The 20,032-nt window shown below is 52.0% G+C and overlaps 2 protein-coding genes across 8 annotated transcripts in view; one reads left to right on the top strand and one right to left on the bottom strand.

Annotated features, from left to right (window-relative positions):
- Grik5 (glutamate ionotropic receptor kainate type subunit 5) overlaps window positions 1-5,638 on the bottom strand; it is a 57,823-nt gene extending 52,185 nt beyond the window's left edge. For 2 of the 4 annotated variants that reach the window (XM_087200688.1, XM_004873050.3), the window contains exons 1-3: window positions 5,057-5,638; window positions 1,440-1,568; window positions 997-1,161 (exon numbers count right to left, since the gene is read on the bottom strand). In XM_087200688.1, the coding sequence (XP_087056814.1) occupies window positions 997-1,161; window positions 1,440-1,518 (244 nt within the window). In that variant the 5' untranslated portion in view covers window positions 1,519-1,568; window positions 5,057-5,638. The remainder of the gene's footprint in view (window positions 1-996; window positions 1,162-1,439; window positions 1,569-5,056) is intronic. The other 2 variants (XM_087200690.1, XM_087200689.1) reach the window with 2 other exon arrangements.
- Window positions 5,639-9,679: 4,041 nt separating this feature from the next.
- Znf574 (zinc finger protein 574) lies at window positions 9,680-15,433 on the top strand. Of its 4 annotated transcripts, none has more exons than XM_021250926.2 (2): window positions 9,680-9,854; window positions 12,479-15,433. In XM_021250926.2, the coding sequence occupies exon 2, from the start codon at window positions 12,493-12,495 to the stop codon at window positions 15,184-15,186; it is 2,694 nt and encodes an 897-aa protein (XP_021106585.1). In that variant the 5' UTR covers window positions 9,680-9,854; window positions 12,479-12,492; the 3' UTR covers window positions 15,187-15,433. The 4 variants fall into 4 exon arrangements, with proteins under 4 accessions (XP_021106585.1, XP_004873106.1, XP_021106587.1 ...); XM_004873049.4 differs by having other exon boundaries at window positions 9,680-9,858; XM_021250928.2 differs by lacking the exon at window positions 9,680-9,854 and adding an exon at window positions 10,042-12,257.
- The last annotated feature ends 4,599 nt before the right edge of the window (window positions 15,434-20,032 follow it).

The raw sequence follows: 20,032 nt of genomic DNA, 5'->3' as shown, positions 1-20,032 counted from the left end.
CCCTCACTTATCACCCAAATCCAGTCTCCCTACTGACAGCTCCCTATGGTCTTGGCTCCGGGTGGCATCTTACAACCCTGGCACTGCAGCCCCTCAGCCAGGCTGCCAGGCTGCCCAGCCTTACCTCCCAGTGCCCTGTCACACTCTATCCCAGATGTCACTCATAATCCCCTCAAACAGGCCCTAAATCCAGACGGTCAGGATGGTCTGAACCCTACACCCCATTTCTTGGCTCCAGACTCTTCCCCATGCCCTCCAGCTCTAAATTCATGCCAGCAACACCTTTTGTCTCCTCACTAGCCAATCTTCTCCTGGATAATGTATTGCTCTGTATCAGCCCCGCCCCAAAATAAATAAATAAATAAATAAATAAATAAAAGTCTGGGATGATCCTCAGTACTACCTAAAAGAAAATCTGGAAAATAATGTATCCATTCTCCTTCCCCATAACTTCAAATACACATAAATATAATAAAGCTTCTGATAAGGTCTGCAAAAAACCTGTCTAAAACATGTTTTTTGGGGTGACAGAACCCAGAGTCACATGCATGCCAAGCAGGTGTTCTACCACTGACCTATGCCCCCAACCCTAAAACATATTTTAAGGCAGCAGCTCACAAAGGTCTATGACCTAGCACATCTGTTCAATTAGCACTTGTTAATATTCATTCAGTCTGTCTGTAGTCAGTAAACACTTCTGCACTCCTACCAGTGGCAAGTCAGGTACCACTGGGCATACTGGAAACAACATTACCCTTCCTACATCCTGCTCACCCGCTAAAGCTCTGCTCCAGTCTAGCCTTTACTGACCTGCCCCTGAGCCCCCTGGCTCAGCAGTACCACCTCTGGGAAAGAGAAGGCAGAGACAGACAGGAAGGAAGGGGGAAGAAGGAGCCAGAAGAGAACAAGGCAGAGCTAAAGAGGCCAGGGGCAGAATGATGGACTGAGGGGCCCAGCCTGCCCTGTCTCACCCCACACCCCCGCGGCCCTGCTCACTGGTGTCCGTGGTCTCGTACTGGCTGTCCCGCTGCAGCTCAAAGATGTCCACTTCCACTCGGGCCTTGGCTGGGACCTCGATGATCCCGTTGATCTGCTCCCGGGCCAGGGCCAGGGCCAGTCGCTCACCACGGCCACACACTGTCTGGTCATCCAGGATTGCAGCTGAGGGGACACAGGGGTTGGAGGCCAGATTCCTGGGTCCTGAGGAAATAGAGTCTGGGGTCCTGGACTCCTGGACTCTGGAGATAGAGTAAGGGTCTAGACTCCTGGATCTGAGGCTGGAAAGATCTAGGGGCTTGGGTCTCCTTGTTGCTGAGGAAAGCTGAACTGAGGCCCAGAATCCTGGGTCCCGGGGGACTGGCATGCCTGAGTTCCCAAAGAGGCATCCCAGGGCTTGGTGGGAGGGTCTCTGTGGAGCCAGGGGTACTGTAGGGCCTCACCCATGCGCAGTGATGAGAGCACCTGGCAGCTGGGGCTGGCAAAGGCAACAATCAGCAGTAGCAGCAGCTCAGCCGGCATCTTCCTCCCCTCCTCATGGGGACGCACCTGCCGCGGCCCCCACTCGCCACCTGCAGGGACACCCCCGACCCAAGTGGAGATGGCTGATATAGGGGGACATAGTCCCTTAAGAGGATTGCTGGACAGGGTGGCAAGCACAGCCCCCAGGACACTGCTGGTGAGGAATTTACAGCTCCAAAGGACTTGATCTGACTCCAAGCTCAATAGTACTAGGGCACTACTAGGAGGGAAGCCCAGGTTTAGAGGGGTGCTAGAAAGGAGTTCACAGCACTGAGCTGATGGGACAGGCACTGCTAGATGTGCACAGTGATCTAAGCAGGAGTGAGGTAACTAGAGATTTCAGGTAGGAGTGGTTCCAGGAACCAGCCTCACCCCAATAGGAAACCAGGAAGTATCACACACCCCACACACTCCTCTCCCCACCCAGTCCCACCCCTGTATCTGGGCAGGCAGCTGTTACTAAGCAACAGAAACCGGCTGGAGAGGATGCAGTGGTTGCTAGGCAACTCCATCCCAAGCCTCACTTGCCACCTCTCTGACGTCCCTAGTTCCCATAATCCCATGAGGAGAGAGGCCTGGACATCTGGGGTCTGGGAGGGGGTTATCCATGAGTTTAAAAACTTAGGAAGAGGGCCGGGGATTTAGCTCAGTGGTTCCGCCGCCTGCCTCACAAGCGCAGGGTCCAGAGTTCGATCCCGGGTACAAAAAAAAAAACAACAAAAAAACTTAGGAAGAGATGGAGAAAGAAAAAAGAGAGAACACACAGATGCATAGACCCATAGTAATGGCTCCTTAAAAAAAAAAAAAAAAGAAAAAAAGGTAAAATGAAGAAAAGTGAGGTAAAAGAACACAGAGACTTAAAGAGGGGAAAGTAGAGACTTAGAAAAAGAAGTAAGGAAAAACAGGCAGATATATAAGGAACAGGAAAATGTAGATAAAAATGGAGAAAAGCAGAAGAGTTGCACGGAGCTAAGAACGGGACTAGGAGAGAGAAAGGCAAGAGACAGGAAGATGGGGAGATGTGGAGACAGAGAAAGGGCAGAAGCAGAGAGAGGAAGACAGCAAAGCAGGCTGACCAAGGGGACACCAAGGCACAGGGGAGGCACAAAAACATGAAGACACAGACCACAGAGAGACACTAACTCAAAATGCAACAAAGGAGAGTCAAAAGAAAGTGAGTAAGGCTGCAAGTGAGCTCACTGCCAGAAGTGCATGCCAAACCACTGCCCCACCCTGCCCTAGGGGGCTGAAGAGAAAAAAGAGACAGTGCACCTTTTCACAACTCTCCACTCCAGGGCGTGAAGGACTGCTAGAGTGGAGGGACTGCTCCAGGACTGCGCCTGGCCTTCTCAGGGTAACCACTGGGCAGGGTGAGTTTGACCAGATGTGCGTGCAGTTCTCTTTGGCAGAGGGCTGTGCCCCAAGGGAAACAATTCTTGGGTTTCCATGAAGAGAGTTGTTGTAAAACCCAGAATGCTGTGAGGTGAGCCTCATGTCTCCCTGCACCCCACCCAGTCCCCACAGAAAGAGGACTTAGGCTTCTAAGATGCCAGAATGAGAACTGCTAGGAATAGGCAAAGGCGCAGGTCAACTCCTCAGATCATCTGACAGGGCTGGGAAAGCCCAGGCAAGGGCAACAGTAGACCCCATAAGTCCCAACTGTGCCCCTGCCTCACTGTGTGACCTTGAGCAAGTCACTACTCTCTTGGTCTCTGAAAAGGAGAGGCTAGGGGGCAGGAGGGCATGCTGGACAGGCTGGTGACTGCAGACTGTAATTTAGACCTAAGGTGGGAGCTTGTCAAGGGTGGAGGAGCAAGCAACACTGGGAGAGCTAAAGAGAGAGCTCACAGGGAGAAGGGTGGAAAAAAGGCCTAGGAGAGGGCTGGAGGGAGGTGGGTCATCCTTGGATATCTGGGGCAAATGGGCAGCAGAGACTAGACACAGAAAGACCCAGAGAGAAGAGACAGAAGCCCAGGGACCCACAGGTGGTAAGCATAGGTGGACACAGGACAGAAACAGTGCAGGTCTGGGTGCAGCAAATGGACACAGAGGTCAGGAAGGTATGGATTAAAAGTCAGATAACCCAAAAGTGGTAACAGGGCTACATGGGACAGACAAGCACCCTAGAAGTGAGACATACGGAGGCAGAGAGCAGAGGATGTGAGAGAGGTGGGTATGGGCTCTAAGCAGGCCTGAGACCACAGACCCAACAAACACGGTCAATCAAAGAGGGGAAGGGGCCAAGGTAGTCAACAACAGAAAGATACAGCAAAGATGAGGAGGCAAATAGGGGGAGAGGGAGGGCCCCCCAAAATGACAAATAACAGTAAGTACAAGAGCTATAAGGAGAGAAATAGCAAAACTCTGAAAAGAGGACTCACCTGAGAAAGATGGACAGGGCATGAAAATGAATGCTGAAAAAAATGCATGAAAAAAATGCACAGCAGCCTAAAGAAGAGGAAGGGGCCAGAGGGGCAGAAGCATGAACGAAAAAGTATGAAGCAGAAGCACACAGTGAGAAAGATGGGCTCACAGACTAAAGCAGAGGAACAAGGAGAGCCAGGAGGGAAACTGAGGCCGAGAGAAAGCATGAAAGTGCCGGGGGTGGGGTACAGGCAGCCCACACAGAGGTGTAACCGCCTGGCAGGTACTCAAGGGTGCTTGCCGGGGCCCAGAAGATCCCAGAGCCCGAAAGCCCCCAGGTGTGGGGAGGGATGAAGCAGAAAGGCCACACGGGTAACGGGTAACAAGGGTAACGCAGAAGTAGGGAAAGAGGGTGGAAGGCGGCAGAGCAAGACCACCAGGCATCAGGGAGTGGAGGGGCAGCTAGAGTGTGAGGAAGGGGCTGGGAACTCAGAGTGTGTCTGGGCGAGGGATGCTGAAAAGTGAGTCAAAAGGCAACCTCTGAGCCTCTGAGCCTGAGCTGGAAAGAGAAGAAGCCCTGAACGGAAAAACAGAAGCAGAAAGGTGGCTAGACTGGGCATGGGTACCTCCAGCAGAGAAGAGTGAGAGTTTGACACACAGGCAGAGTTAGGCTAACAGCAAAGAAGAGAGAAGTTGGGCAGGGTCAGAGAGAGGTCCAAGAGACACACGAAATGGACACTCAAGAGCAGAAAGAAGACATTTCGAGGAGACAGAGGCAGGATGGGATGGGGACAGAGCCTGTGGCAGGCACAGAGGATGTGGCAGAGAGAGGGAGACTGACTGAGACACTGGAACGGAGTGAGAACGAGCAGCAGCTGGTGTGGGACCGTGACCCAGAGCTCAGAAAAAGCAGGGGTAGGGACATCCCAGGAGCCCAAGAGAGTGGGGCAGGTGTGAACTGTGTACTCGGAGAAGGGGTGGGAAAAGGTCGCGGCGCGGTGCGTGGAGGTTGGGGAGAAGGAGGGCACGAAGCAGGCCCCTAGTCGGGGAGGTTCCTACCGTCTGGGGAGCAGGGAACATGGGGACCCTGCCAGGCGGCCAGTGAGCCCAGCCTTCCAGGACCCAGGACCCAGGACCCAGGACCCAGCCCGATCCCCACCCTGCAGACACTCACGGATCCTGGTGGGACAGAGGGCTGGGCTCCCTCGAGGCCCGAGGAACGACAACAACCGACAACCGGGAGATCCTCTGGCTCTGGGTGATGGTGTGGCTGGGGCAGGGGGAGAGGGCAGTTCACGGGCCCCCTCCCCCGCCGCCGGCAGTGGCCCCCAACTAATCCAAAACGGTGGCTCCCCAGGAGCCCGGAGGAAGGACAGGTGGAAAAGGAGAGGGCCGGCCGGGAGGGGAGGAAGGGGAAAGGAGAAAATGGAGGAGAGAAGGGGAGAGAGGAGAGGGGGAAGGAGCAAATGGAGGGGAAGGAGGGAGGAAAGGAGGAGAAGAAGGTGAAAACGGAAGGGAGGGGGCACAGGCAAAGCCGGGGGAGGGGGAAGCCGGCCCGGGAAAGGGCCCCCGCCCCCTCCCCTAGCCAGGCCGGCCTGGGGGGGCCACTGGGGGCGAGCGCTGGGTGGAGAAGAGGAAGGTGGCCATCGGGAGAAGTGGGGGAGGGGAGGGCTTCTTGGGGGGGAGGGGGTCACCCCGTTCCCCCCCTCCCCCCAGAGCCTTAGCCCTACCCTGGATGAGGCTAGGGACTGGAGTCCTCAAGCCCTCAGCCCCAAAGGGAAAAGCATGCTGGGGACAGGGAGAGGCCAGACAGTGGATCGGATGGGGAGGATGGGGCACTGGCAGCCCCAGAGAGGCCGAGAAGGGGGCAGACGAGGTGGAGAGAGGGAGAGGAGGAAGAGGAGGGCGGAGGGAGATGGAGAGGAGCAGGTGGAAGAGGAAGACGGAGGAGGGTGGGGTGTCCGGGGGCGGCCCTCAGAGGGCCTCGGAGGGAGGGCCAAGCCACCGACTCCTGTCCCCTGTGAGCAGCAGCCCTGCAGGCTCCGTGTCCCCAGATGGGCCTGCCTGCCCGCTGCCGGCCGCCGCCACCGCTGCCACCACCGCTCCTTCTCCCTACAGAGGCCGCCGCCTGCCCACCCGCCGCCCGCCGCCCGCCGCCCGCGCTGGGTCCTGGAGCGCGCTGGGGGGCGGGGGGGGGGAGACAGGGAGGAGGGCGGGCAGGAGGAAGGGAGCGAGGCAGGCAGAGAGCAGAGAGCAAGGAGGGAGGGGAGTCGGGGGAGGGGTAGCCCGTATTGGTCGGTTGGTAGGGGCTGGGGGGGGGGCGCGAGGAGAATGCTGATGAGAGGAAGGAGCTGCATTGGACGGAGGGCCCACCCCCGGGCCACCCCCTCCACCACACCATGCCACCGCCCTGCCCAGGCAGCCCTGGGCACAGGAGCCCACGGAGATGAGAGGCAGTGAGGAGACCTGGGGACACAGCCGTGGAGATGGGGAGAGAGGGTTACAGAGATGAAGAAAAATGCAGGGAAATAGAAAGACAGACATCAAGACCCAGGGAGGTGGGCCAAGCCCCACAAACTCCACAAGGACAAGGACAGGGAAAAGCCCAGGGATAAGAAAGGCCCACGGAGACAAGCAAAGAGAGACAGGGGCCAGCTTGTGGACAGAGAGGCTCCTGAGATGGGGACAGGCCAGACACAAGAGAGGCCCACACTAACACAAAGCGCTCCTTGGGCATGGGGAGCTGTCCGGAGAAGAGCAACAGGAAGGCAGACCAGAGAAGCAGGGAGAAAGGGCCAAGAGATCTGGAGGAGGTCACAGAAACAAATGGGGCAAGGGGAGACCCATGGACATCCGGGGCCCACAGAGACAAGATGTGACTCACAGAAACAGGAGACCCATTGAGGCAGGAGTGGCTGGCCCATGGAGATGAGGGAAAAGCACCCAGAAACAGAAATAGCACCCGTACAGGGGAAGGGTGGCAAATATGGGAATTCTCCATACTGCATAGAGAAATCCTTGGGACACACAGGGATGTGTGAGAAGAAGAGGGCTTCATTCGCCAGTAACCAGAGTAACCAGAGCAGAGACGCTGTGGGAAAGGGGGTCAATGGAAGGGTAGGGACCTGAAGGAAAGGCCAAAGCTGGAAAGTCCCTCCCTCCCAGAAAACATTCTGCTGCCTGAAGAGAGGAGCGGGGCAGGGGGATGGAAGAGAAAATCTCAACACAGATCTTGTAATGGGGGTGGGTGGTGCATGGCTGGATGGGGGGGTGAAGTTTGGGGGAAAGGAACATGACAGTTGGTGCTGAAGGCTGAGCCCGTGACTCATCACCACCCCCATGCTCGTGATGGGGAGGAGACACTGACACACTCACGTGCAGCCCCCAGCACACGTGACCACATGCCTTGCACACACACCTGGCACATGGCAAATCTAAGACCACACACAGGCCCTGGCACAGGGAGCCCTCTGCAGCTGGCATGTGGTCCATCCCCATCATACATGTGATACATACATCTGACCTTAAAGGACCACTAACTTTGCACACACTACCTCCTCACCGACTTGGGGAACACCTACATCCTCCTAGCACCTCCTACAGCTCTAGCCAGGCCTCAGGCCCAGACTTATGTCCATCCAACTCTAGGCCTTTGCTTATGCAGGGACGCTAACACAGAACACCTATCCTCTCTAACTGCAACCTATCCCAGAAGTCCTAGTCCACTGTTACAAACCCCAACATGTCTGGCCAGGTCTCACTTTACTTACTCCTGTATTATCTGAAGAGAAAAGATCTCACCAACTCAAATAAATTGGGAAGTCCAAGCAGAAGGTTCTAATCTAGTGGAAAGGGGCCTGAGAAGCTAAACTTGTCCCTCTGATTTTTCAAGTAGGGAAAAGGAGGCCTCAACAGGAGCAAAAAGCTGCCCAAGTGCATAGAACCAGTTCAAGGCTAAGCTCAGTTTCCACTTCTTTGCCTCCCACACTCAGTGTCATTGCCTTAAGGGCAAACCCAGACTGCTTGAGTGCACGCAGGCCCTAGCTTTAAGAGCCCATTAATTTCCACCAACTTCTTGCTGTGCTTGCCGTGCATCCATTCAGCAAGGAACTAGAGACCATCCTGCCTGCCAGGCAAAGGAGCCTAGGGGCCAAGAGTGCAGACCCTGGGTGGGATCAACCCTGGCTTGGAATCCTGGCTCTGTCTCTTCCTAATTATAGGCACTTGGACAAGTTACTTAACTTCTCTGGGCCTCAGTTTCTTTGTAAACGCAGGATAATAATTTTTTCCTCAGAGGGTTGTTGAGAGGATTAAACTAAATAATGCGTACAAAGCACTGAGCATAATTTCTAGCATATCATAACATACTCAGAAAATGTCAGCTATTAATATTAGGCTCCTTGAGACATTAATGAAAATACATAGCCATTGCTCCATGCCTCGTAACCACCCTTTGAGACAGTGGCTGTTATATTACCCCATTTCATAGATGAGGAAACGGAGGCAAAGGGGAATTGGCTTGCTCAAGGTCACAGCTAGGAAGTGAAAGGGCCAGGACTCCAGGCCAGGCAGTCTTGTATAATCACATGGATCTAGTGTTAGGGAGTTTAGTGAAAGTTAGGACATCCAGTTAGAAAGTAACGAAGGACAAAGCAAAAGTGACTGGCTTTTTAAGTACCTCTTTGCCTTCAGATGGATTAATAATTCTGAAATTTCCTCATCTGAGAAATGAGAGAATAAGGAGGAGAGATTTCACCAAGTACATTTTTTTCAACTCCTCTGTCTTTGGGTTCTGGGAGTAGCTCTCTGAAAAATGTAGTGGTGATGGTTTTGGTATCTAAACCGGGGCCTTAGGGCCTTGCGTGGGCTAGGCAAGTGCTCAGCTCTTCTACCCAGCCACAACCCTAGCCCTCTCTGAAAATTTTCTAACAGTGCTGGCCCCGAAGCCCCTTGGACACACATGGCCCCATCCTCCCTGAGCTATGCAAGGTCAGTCACTCTGACAGGTGACAGGAAGCAAAACTGTCTCCTGCTACGGGATCACTTCCTTCAGCCTCTCACTCGGATTGTTTCCAGATCCTCTCCTCAGGTTTCTTGAACGAAACCTCCTGACTGCCTTTCCTTTCTCATTTCCCATTTCCTCCCCTATCCTTTAGGTTTTCCTCGTTCCCTGAGTCCTCAATTTGCTAACACACTGTGTCCAACCCTTCCCTGAGCCCCGATCCGTATTTCATTCCTCTTCCTTCTTGCCTTCTTTTCGCCTCTAATAAAATCAGTCTGGTATCTCGGTTTTCACGTTTACTCCCTTCCTGTGATTGATACCAGTCCCCGTCCCCCCCCCCCCGCTTCCTTCACTTTGGGTGGTGTTTCACTTTCTCCCTTAGGTCCTCAGGGGGTTCCAGAGGTTCAAGTCCCCTGCTCCTACTGTCGAGGTAACGTAAGCCTCAACTGCCAACACTTTCCACCCAACCCCGATGCCAACTCCAGCCTGAGGCCCCCAAGATGGCGCCCACAGCCTCGTTCCGCTTCCTGACGTCATCGCGCTGTCCTCCGTCGTGTGCTCCTCTCTAGAGCCGTCAGAGGCGGAGTCGAAGAAAGGGTGGAGGAGGAGCATCCTCCAGGGCTGGAGGGGCGGACACTATCAACCTGAGGGTTGGCCAGTGAAGGAACGTCGATAGAGGATTGGTTGGGGGCCGAGGGAGATCCCGGCCCTCTGCACTATTGGCCCAAACCTCAGAGATGTGAGCGTCGATTGGCCGAACGGCAGGTGCCAGACGGGCTATGATTGGGCACCTTTTGCCGTCTGTGCAGCGGCCGAGAAGGTGGGAGGGGCGTCGTTGAGGGCGGCCGGGGGCGAGAGCTAGGTGGTGGAGCAGACGAGAGGAGAAGGCGGGGGCTAGAGAGGTCACAGCGCTAAGGTGTCTGTGCGAGTATAGCCGCGGCCCGGGCCTGGAGTGTTCGAGACGGCTGAGGCGAGTAAGTGCCAGCTGGCCCGCGGAGGACCAGCTCGGCCCCTTCCCTGCCACCGGGGCCTGCCCTAATCTCTTGGCTTGCGCAGTGAGGGCCCAAGAGGACGCGCGCCGGGCGGCAAGGGCGGAGCGGCACCAACGGCTGCGGGGCGCGCGGAGGGGGGCCGGGCAGGGCTGAGGGTGGGAAGTGGGCTAGGATCGAGTGCAGGACTCGGAGGGGCGGGTCTCCGGCTGCGAAATGGCGGGGAGTAGGGGGATCCTGGGTGGGACGAGAAGGCCTTATAGCTGTTCAGGAGGAGGCTTCTAGGCGCCGTGGGATACAAGGGCAGAGGACTTGAGTAGGACTAGTCCAAGACTGAAGCGAGGAGGCTAGAGGGCTTCTGGGTGTCGGGGGTGCGGTGGGGTGGGTGTTCGGGGAGCAAGAAAAGAGGTAATTAAGTTAACGTGGAGGGGGAATTAATTATGCCTGGAAAGAATTAAGGCGGTGAAAGGGGTCTTGGTGTGAAAAGGTATTAGGAAACAGATATCCTTCAGAGGGAGATTAGAGTTAAAGGGAGAGGTCCAGGTGTGAAGAACGGGGTTAAATTAATGTGAAGAGGCATTAAACAAAAGTAATGGTAATGGAGTAGGGTTGGATAACCTTTGGAAGTGTTGAGCAGCGTCTCTCTAGAAAGGATTATGTTCATGGGAAAAGAATGTCTCTGTGTCAGGCAAATGACCTGGAGGGAGGTAGTTTTGTTGTTGTCGTTGCTTTGTTTTGTTGTTTTAAAGTACAGGTAACTAGGCCAAGGTGAATATGGGATTTGGGTATCCCAAAGAGATCTATGCTAGAGAGGTATGGTTTGGGTATTTCTGGGATGAGAGGAGTCAGGGGTCTGGGTCACCCGTAGTAGCAGGCTGGTGAGAGGAGTTTGGGTAAAGGAAAGAGAGACCTGTCTGCTGGGTTAGAATGGTGATAGGGGTCTGTATGAGATGAATTTGGGGGATCTGGGTATCCCTGAAGGGATTCTGGGTAGTAAAAAGGGAGTTTCAAGTCATTGTAAAGAGTGGACTGGATATTCCTAGACTAAATTACTGTATGGGGACCTTTTCGTAAAGGAGTGGCTCTTTCTGATGATGGAGTGGGGCTGTGGGAATCCCTGGAATGAGTTAGGGTTGCCATGGGCTTTTACATAAACAGGGGTCTGCGTTGATAAGAGATTTGGGCATTCCCAGATAGAATGGCTGTGTATGAAGAAGAGGGATTTAGTATCTGGGCATGGTGGCACATGCCTATAATCTCAGGGCAAGGCAAAAGCAGGAGAATCACTTGAGTTCAAGGCCAGCCTGAGCTACATAGCGAGTTCGGGGCCAGCCTTAAACTACATAATGAGACCCTGTCTCAAAAAAAAAAAAAAAAGAAAGAAAGAAAAGGAGACGAGGGATTTAAATAGATGTGAAGGTTCCCAGAAGACATTAGAATTGTAGATTTGCTCTTAGTACAGAGAAGTGATTAACATGAAGAGTGTCTGGGTACCCGGGAAACATGTCATAGGATTATGGAAAGGTCTAGGTATGAAGAAAGGATTAGGCTCTTGTGAAGATGCATTTAGATATTCTGGCTAAGGGGCTTGGCTATTGGAAAGAGCCTTAATTTGTTGAAAAGGTTAGGTAATTTCAAGAGGAGGATGTGAGTATCATTAGGAAGTGGTTAATATGGGAAAAATTTGAATGTGGAGATGGGTTAGGCTGATATGAGAAAACTTGATTAGGGGAAGGCTTGGTTTGATATGGAGAATCTGGGCACCAGAGGGAGAGTTTGGTTTGCAGGGGTTGTGTGTAAAGGAAGAGGGGTCTTGTCAAAAGTGAATTGGCAGCCAGGTGTGTTGGCACATGCCTGTAATTGCAGCACTTGAGAGGCAGAAGCAAAGATTGCAAAGAGGTGTTTTTGTTTTTGTTTTGGATTGCAGTGAGTTTGAGACCAGCCTGGACTACATAGTGAGACCCTGTCTCAAAAATGAAAACAAAACCAAAAAAATGAAGTGGCATTGCGTTGGGGAAGTTCAAGTGATCTGGGTGTAAAAATAAGTAGAACCTGGAAGAAAAACCCAGAAGCTATGGGAAGTGTGTGACTGGGAGAAACAACTGGCAGAGGCCTATGTGTGAACTCTCTTGGGCACCTTGGTGAGGGAATAGGGAGAAGTTAGTAAGGAGTTAGTGGAAGAAGGTCTGAGTTCTGAGTGGAGAAGGCAGTCCTCTGTATGGGGTAGAACTTTGGGGACCTACTGTGAGGTATGAGAGATGAGGGAAGTGGACAGGATCAGGTGGGTGATTTTTTTTTTTTTTTTTGGTACTGGGGATCGAACTTGGGACCTTGCGCATGTGTGGCAGGTGGCAGAACCACGGAGCTAAATCCCTAGCCCTTAGGTGGGTGATGTTTGATTTGAGTTATTGAGAGGTGAGATTGGGGTAGAGGGAGTGTGGGGAAGATTTCATGTTTGATGTTTTTGTTCAAGGGACAAGGGATTGTTAGGGTGGGGAGTTGGAGTGGAACACAGTGAAGGAAGAAGTATATGTAAGATGTTGGAAGGTAGGGGAAAGAACTGCCCCTTGTAGAACTGATTTGTCCCTGCTCTGCCCTTTTGTAGGCCTTGATGCTGCCATGACTGAAGAGTCAGAAGAGACGGTCTTGTACATTGAGCACCGTTATGTCTGCTCTGAGTGCAACCAGCTGTATGGATCCCTGGAGGAGGTGCTTGTGCACCAGAACTCCCATGTGCCCCAGCAGCACTTTGAGCTGGTGGGTGTGGCTGACCCTGGTGTTACTGTTGCCACAGAGGCAGCTTCAGGCACAGGCCTCTATCAGACCTTAGTACAGGAGAGTCAGTACCAGTGCCTAGAGTGTGGGCAGCTGCTGATGTCACCCAGCCAGCTCCTGGAGCACCAGGAGCTGCACCTAAAAATGATGGCACCCCAGGAGGCAGTGCCAGCTGAGCCACCACCCAAAGCACCCCTCTTGAGCTCCAGCACCATCCATTATGAGTGTGTGGATTGCAAGGCTCTCTTTGCCAGTCAGGAGCTCTGGCTGAGCCACCGGCAGACCCACCTCCGAACCACACCTACCAAGGCTCCTGCCCCAGTGGTCTTGGGGTCTCCAGTTGTCCTAGGTCCCCCTGTTGGCCAGGCCCGTGTGGCTGTGGAGCACTCTTACCGAAAGGCAGAAGAGGGTGGGGAAGGGGCAGCTGTCCCATCTGCAGCTGCCACCACCACTGAAGTAGTGACTGAGGTGGAGCTGCTTCTCTATAAGTGCTCGGAGTGTTCCCAGCTCTTCCAGCTGCCAGCTGACTTCCTGGAGCATCAGGCTACCCACTTCCCTGCTCCTGCCCCAGAGTCAGAGGAGCCTGCCTTACAGCAAGGGACTCTGAATCCCTCACCTGTAGAGATACCTGTGTCTCAGTCTGACCCTCTGCCAGCCTCTGACCACAGTTATGAACTTCGAAATGGTGAAGCCATCGGAAGAGAACGCCGTGGGCGCAGGGCGCGGAGGAACAACAGTGGAGAGCCAGGTGGGACAGCCACCCAGGAGCTGACCTGCTCAGCCTGTGACCAGCTCTTTCTGTCACCCCACCAGCTACAGCAGCACCTACGGAGTCACCGGGAGGGTGTCTTTAAGTGCCCTTTGTGCAGTCGTGTCTTTCCAAGCCCGTCTAGTCTGGACCAGCACCTTGGAGACCACAGTAGCGAGTCCCACTTCCTGTGTGTAGACTGTGGCTTGGCCTTTGGTACAGAGGCCCTCCTCCTGGCCCACCGGCGCGCCCACACCCCAAATCCTCTGCATTCCTGTCCATGTGGAAAGACCTTTGTAAACCTCACCAAGTTCCTTTATCACCGGCGTACCCATGGAGCAGGGGGTGTCCCTCTGCCCACAACACCTGTCCCACCAGAGGAGCCTGTCATCAGTTTTCCTGAGCCAGCCCCAGCAGAGACTGGAGAACCAGAGCCCCCAGAACCCCCGGTGTCTGAGGAGAGCTCAGCAGAGTCTGCTGCCTCTGGCACCTACCATTGCCTCTTGTGCAGCCGTGAATTTGGCAAAGCATTGCAGCTGACCCGGCACCAGCGTTTTGTGCACCGCTTGGAGCGGCGCCATAAATGCACCATTTGTGGCAAGATGTTCAAGAAGAAGTCTCATGTGCGTAACCATCTACGTACCCACACAGGAGAGCGCCCCTTCCCCTGCCCTGACTGCTCCAAGCCTTTCAATTCACCTGCCAACCTGGCTCGTCACCGACTCACACACACAGGGGAACGGCCCTACCGATGTGGGGACTGTGGCAAGGCTTTCACACAAAGCTCCACACTGAGGCAGCACCGCCTGGTGCATGCCCAGCACTTCCCCTACCGCTGCCAGGAATGTGGGGTGCGTTTTCATCGCCCGTACCGCCTGCTCATGCACCGCTACCACCACACAGGTGAGTATCCCTATAAGTGTCGTGAGTGCCCCCGCTCCTTCTTGCTGCGCCGGCTACTGGAAGTTCACCAGCTTGTGGCTCATGCTGGGCGCCAGCCCCACCGCTGCCCATCCTGTGGAGCTGCCTTCCCCTCTTCACTACGGCTTCGAGAGCACCGCTGTGCAGCAGCTGCTGCCCAAGCCCCACAGCGCTTTGAGTGTGGGACCTGTGGCAAGAAAGTGGGCTCAGCTGCACGGTTGCAGGCACACGAAGCAGCTCATGCAGCTGCTGGCCCTGGAGAGGTCCTGGCTAAGGAGCCCCCAGCTCCTAGGGCCCCGAGGGCCACTCGCACACCAGTCACTGCCTCCCCATCAGCCGTTGGAGGCACTGCCACCACAGCCCCTGCAGCTCCTGCTCGACGCCGGGGCCTAGAGTGCAGTGAGTGCAAGAAGCTGTTCAGCACAGAGACGTCATTGCAGGTACACAGACGCATCCACACAGGCGAGCGACCATACCCATGTCCAGACTGTGGTAAGGCCTTCCGTCAAAGTACTCACCTGAAAGATCACCGGCGCCTGCACACAGGTGAGCGGCCCTTTGCCTGTGAAGTGTGTGGCAAGGCCTTTGCTATCTCCATGCGTCTGGCAGAGCATCGCCGGATCCACACTGGTGAACGGCCCTACTCCTGCCCTGACTGTGGCAAGAGCTACCGCTCCTTCTCTAACCTCTGGAAGCATCGCAAAACCCACCAGCAGCAGCATCAGGCAGCTGTGCAGCAGCAGCTGGCAGAGGCAGAAGCAGCTGTTGGCCTGGCTGTGATGGAGACTGCAGTGGAAGCACTGCCTTTGGTAGAAGCCATTGAGATCTACCCTCTGGCTGAGGCTGATGGGGTCCAGATCAGTGGCTGACTACCCCATTTTCCTCTTCTGCAACCTTACCTTGTTGCCGAAGGCCCTCTCCCTTTAACATCTGCTTAAGCCTCTGTACATATTGTGCCCCTTCCTCCTCCTCTCCTACTGCCGTGTAAGTTGTAAAATTGGATATATTCTATTTTTAGAAGGGGATGCTGTGGGATCCTTGTTATGCTTAAAGGTGTCCCCTCTTCCACCTGGTGGCCCCTAAGTGAAGTCAATAAAGACTTAAGTTGAACATTTATGTCTTTTTGCCAGCCCCAGTTGTATAGAGTGGAATTTGGGAGTCATGGGACCTGGTACTGGGTCTGAGTTCTTGTGGCTGTGTTCCCAACATCCAGAACAAGGCCCAGTGGGTAGTAGGAGCTCAGTAAACTCTGGGTTGAAGAGAAGGCAGCAGAGTCTCTGGGCATGGCTCTCAGAAGGGGATGTCTTTGTAGTGCTAGATAGACAGTATGGCTTTCTTGCCAGTAGAGGTCCTTGCACCCAAGCTTGAAGCTGTTTGCATGTAGCAGGAACATTTAGAGAAATCTTGAGTTTTTTGTTTTTTTGAGACAGAGTCTCACTATGAAGTACCACCATGCCCAGCATTCCTGAGATTCTTATCACCTTTGTCCTCCACTGCTGTCCTGATGTGGGCCTGTTCCCTAAGGCCATCTGGTTTTCTCACTGGATCCCTCCAGGCTGACAGGTCAGGCATGATCTTTGGGGCAATAGAGGAGGGTAGCTCCTGGGCCAGACCCAGCAGTGGAGTCGGAGAATAGTGTGTATAGCTGGGGTAGGAAACATGAGGTTCCTTGAACACCCTCCCATTCCACCACCACCACCCCCTGCTGCCGCTGCCAGTTGGAATTGGACATTGGCATAGCCAATAGATTTTTGTTGGGTTTTCGGGGTTTTTTCATACCAGGCGATCAAACCTGGGACCTTGCACTTGCAAGGCTGGCAGCAGAACCACTGAGCTAAATCCCCGGGGCCAAATAGATTTTTGTTTTGGGGAAGAGGGAGTGCTAGGCTGGCTGGCTGGCCAGTGTTTGAATTTTTAGTGTGTCTCAAGTACTTTCTTACATTATGTTAAATAATACTACATTATCCCATGAAGAGAACGTTTTGCAGGGAAAGCATCTGAAGTCAAAAGCATTGAGGTGACTTGCCTTGTCAGCTCCACAGACAGAAGGGCTTAAATTTAAGCATGGTTTCATTTAGTTTAACCACCCGTATGGTTTTTTCTTTGCTCTGCTTCTTTGACATAGTTGGAGGAAGGCAGTAGAAGCAAGATTGGGAAGCTTGTGGCTGGTGGCTCAGTTGCTCTGCTAGTCTTGCCTCTAAGACTCCCCAAGATTTTTCAAGGTCTTTCTATTGGAAAGAACTCTTGGAACCCCAGTACATGAGAGGTAAAAGGGAAGTTTGGTATTGACACAGGGAAAGGAAAGACCTAGACCTGCCTGCTGAGCTTCCCTATTACTCTACCCCCTTCACCTCCTTCAGGTCTTTGGCCCTCTGTGGGGACAGATGCTCTAGGACATCGTTTGAAAAACCATTGGTTTAATCTGTTGCTTAAATAAGAAAGGTCAGAGAGGGAATAAAATTACCAAGGTCACACAGGCAATAGAACCAGAACTAGAAGTCAGCTCTTCAAACTCCACTGCTTCTTTACTAACTTTTAAACAACATGCTTATTTTAATCTCAAAAAGAAAAAGCATTTTATGCATTTAGTGTTCTAGCAGCTCCTAATGAAGATTAGTTCTTTATTGAGCATTTTGTTTCCAACCAGGGTGTGTTGATCATGGACACCATCTTTAGTAACCACATACCCTGCAGGAAGCACTTGAGCCATTGTAGCCTAGCATGCCAAATCCATCCCCTGGTTCCCAGGAAAAAAAACATTCCTGAACTGCCCCTTCTCAAAAAGCTGTAATATCCTGAAAGTCATGTCACATAAGTGCTTAGTACAATTGAAAAATTTATCTCTGCAAAACCAGATTAAAATCAGGCAGAATGAAGAAAAGGGACAATAGAGGGTGCTGTCTACTAGGATGCTGTTTGGGCACAAGATAAAAGGTACTTTCAGCAGAGAATAGCTCTGTGGCGGTGGAGTAACTCTCCCTCCATTGTTCTGTTTTGGACTCTATAATAAAAGCTTAGACTTCTCTGAGGAAAGTTTTAAGTGTGCAAACACATTTATAAATTCAGGGGACTTGTTCCCTATTACCCTACTGAAACTTCACAGACTGTCGTTGAACCTTTGTCCTAAAAAAAAGCACTAATCACTTGTTGGATGCTGATGTTCAAAGCGGACAGGCAAAAGTTCTCAAGCTTTAGTGTGAGTGTGTATGTGGTGGGGGCAATTCCCCTGGGGTTTGGATTCCACACATCTAGGATAAGATTCAGGAGTCAGCATTTTGTACACTGCAAATTATGAATGGGTTTTGTGAAAGCAAAATAGGGGCTAGAACACTGCTCCATTTGTGTCCAATTCATTGTTTTATTTTGGTTTGTTCAGGTTTTTTGTTTAAGCAGTACTGGAGATTTAACCCAGAGCCTTCACAATGAGCTGCATCTACCACCCTACCTCCCTTTTTTCTTTTTCTTTTTTGGTCCTGGGGATTGAACTCAGGATCTTGCACTTGTGAGGCAGGTGGTGGAACCACTGAGCTAAATCCCCAGCCCCTTCCCTTTTATTTTGAAACAGGGTCTCTTTAAGCTGGGCTGGAATTTGGAATTCTCTTTTCTCGGCCTCCCAGAGTGCTGGGATTACAGGTGTGTGGCACTATGTCCACTTCCCAATATGTTTTTGTTTTTGTTTATTTTTTGGTACCGGGAATCAAACTTGGGACCTTGTGCTTGCAAGGCCGGCACCAGAACCACTGAGCTAAATCCCTGGCCCTCCGAATATATTTTTGACAAGAGGAGGCCCAAGAGTATTTGTAGAAGGTGGGACATGTAGAATGCACACATTCGATAGTTACAGGTGGATATGTAGTTGAGGCAGTGCTCCCAGGGTACCCCTCAAGTGTGCCAACTCCCTGTCACAGGATGGTCCATAGCAGTGATGGCAGGGCCAGGGATTTAGCTTAGTGGTTTCACTGCCTGCTGCGCAAGCACAAGGACCTGAGTTCAATCTCCGGTACCAAAAAAAAAAAAAACAGTGATGGTGAACCTTCTAGAGCTTTGAATGATAACAAACACCTGCGGCACGCATGTCATAGGTTGATCACCACTGGTATATAGGGTTGACTATACCACCCTGGACACTGGAGGCTGGAAAGATCTTCACCATGCTTTTTTTATTTTTCTTTAATACTGGAGATTGAACCCAGAACATTCACACTGAGCTACATCTCCAGCCCTTTTGTACTTTTATTTATTTATTTATTTTCACTTCTTTTTTGGTACCGGGAATCGAACCCAGGGCCTCGCACTTGCCAGGCAGGTGCTGCACCGCTGAGCTATATCCCCAGCCCTCTTGTACTTTTATATTCATTTGGGGAAGGATTTTTTGTTTTGTTTTTTTTTAAATACAGAATCTTGCCACATAGTTCAAGCTGTCCTTGAACTCACTGTGTAGCCCAGGCTGGCCCCAAACTCGCAGCAATCCCTTTGCCTTAGCCTCCTGAGTTCTGAATTACAGGTGTGTGCCACCATCCCCAGCTTGTATATTTTGAGATAGAGTCTCACTAAATTGTTAAATTGCCCACACTGGACTCAAATTTGTGATCCTCCTAGAGTGCTGGGATTATAGGAGTGCGCTGTTGGCATACTATTCTGAAACTCCATCCCTGCTGATTTGTCTTTAAGAGTTGAAAAGAAAAAAAAGTTGAAGAGGGGCTTTTTTTCTTTTTATGCTGGGAATGGAACCTGGGGCCTTATATACATGTTAGGCATATGCTCTACCACTGAGCTACATCCTAAGTCCTTGTTTTTTCTTTTAACATGTTCCTGCTGGCTTTAGCCACCGGTGGTACATGCATGACTGTCCCATTGGGTGGCCTGTGCCATTGGTAGTACAAATGGATTTAATCACTTTTATTGGTCTCTTTACTAATAAAATTTGTTTTTGTTTTTTTGGTACCAGGGATCAAACTCATGACGTGCACATGCGAGGACTTTACTAATAAAATTAATAAGCTGCCCGACAGGATAGTTAAGCATGTATCACCAGTGGGTCAAGCCACCCAGCTTTGAGACATACACACTATGGTCCCATTGTGAGCGTGTTACTCTTGCCAGAACAAGGCAGTGCTAATATTTTTTATCTTATCTTACTAAATTATCAGACCCCTCTCCCAACTCTTCCTGTTCCCCTGTTCCTCTAGCCTTCACTTGGGTTTGCTGGATCTCAAAAGGATGAAACAGTAGCAATAGGTTTCTCAGACTGTTAAGACCATTTCTGATTTTCAGTGGTGACATGGGGATCTGGCCTGGCCTGTTGTTACTCCTGCCAATGATTTATTCAAGATGGGCACAATTTGAGTAAGAGTTGATGTACCTCTAAAAAGGAAGGGGTGGCAGTGCATATATTGTACCACTAGACAGCCTCAAAATCTGGTTTTAAAGGGTCTTTTTAGTTCTCTGGGGAAGCATCCAAGATGAAAGTGGGAAAGTACTTGCTAGTTTTCTCCACTTCCCATAGTTTCATTAAAGACAGCGTGCTGGAGATGAGTCCATCCTAAACACTCAAAGCATCTCATTTAATTTTCCCAACCCCATGTCCCAGTCATACAGCTAGGAAGAATGAAACTCACATAACAAAGATCATATAAGATGGCAAAACTCAGACTTGAATGCAGGAATTCGAATTTCATCCTAAGTTCAAGACTTAGTTTTTTTATTGGTGAAAAA

This window comes from Heterocephalus glaber, unplaced genomic scaffold (genome assembly GCF_053883595.1).
Source record: "Heterocephalus glaber isolate CG9 unplaced genomic scaffold, H.glaber_assembly_v1.0 deba00001744, whole genome shotgun sequence".
In the NCBI taxonomy this organism is placed as follows: Eukaryota; Metazoa; Chordata; class Mammalia; order Rodentia; family Bathyergidae; genus Heterocephalus; species Heterocephalus glaber.
The sequence above is the reverse complement of the archived record's forward strand: the minus strand, read 5'-3'. Positions and strand labels throughout refer to the sequence as shown.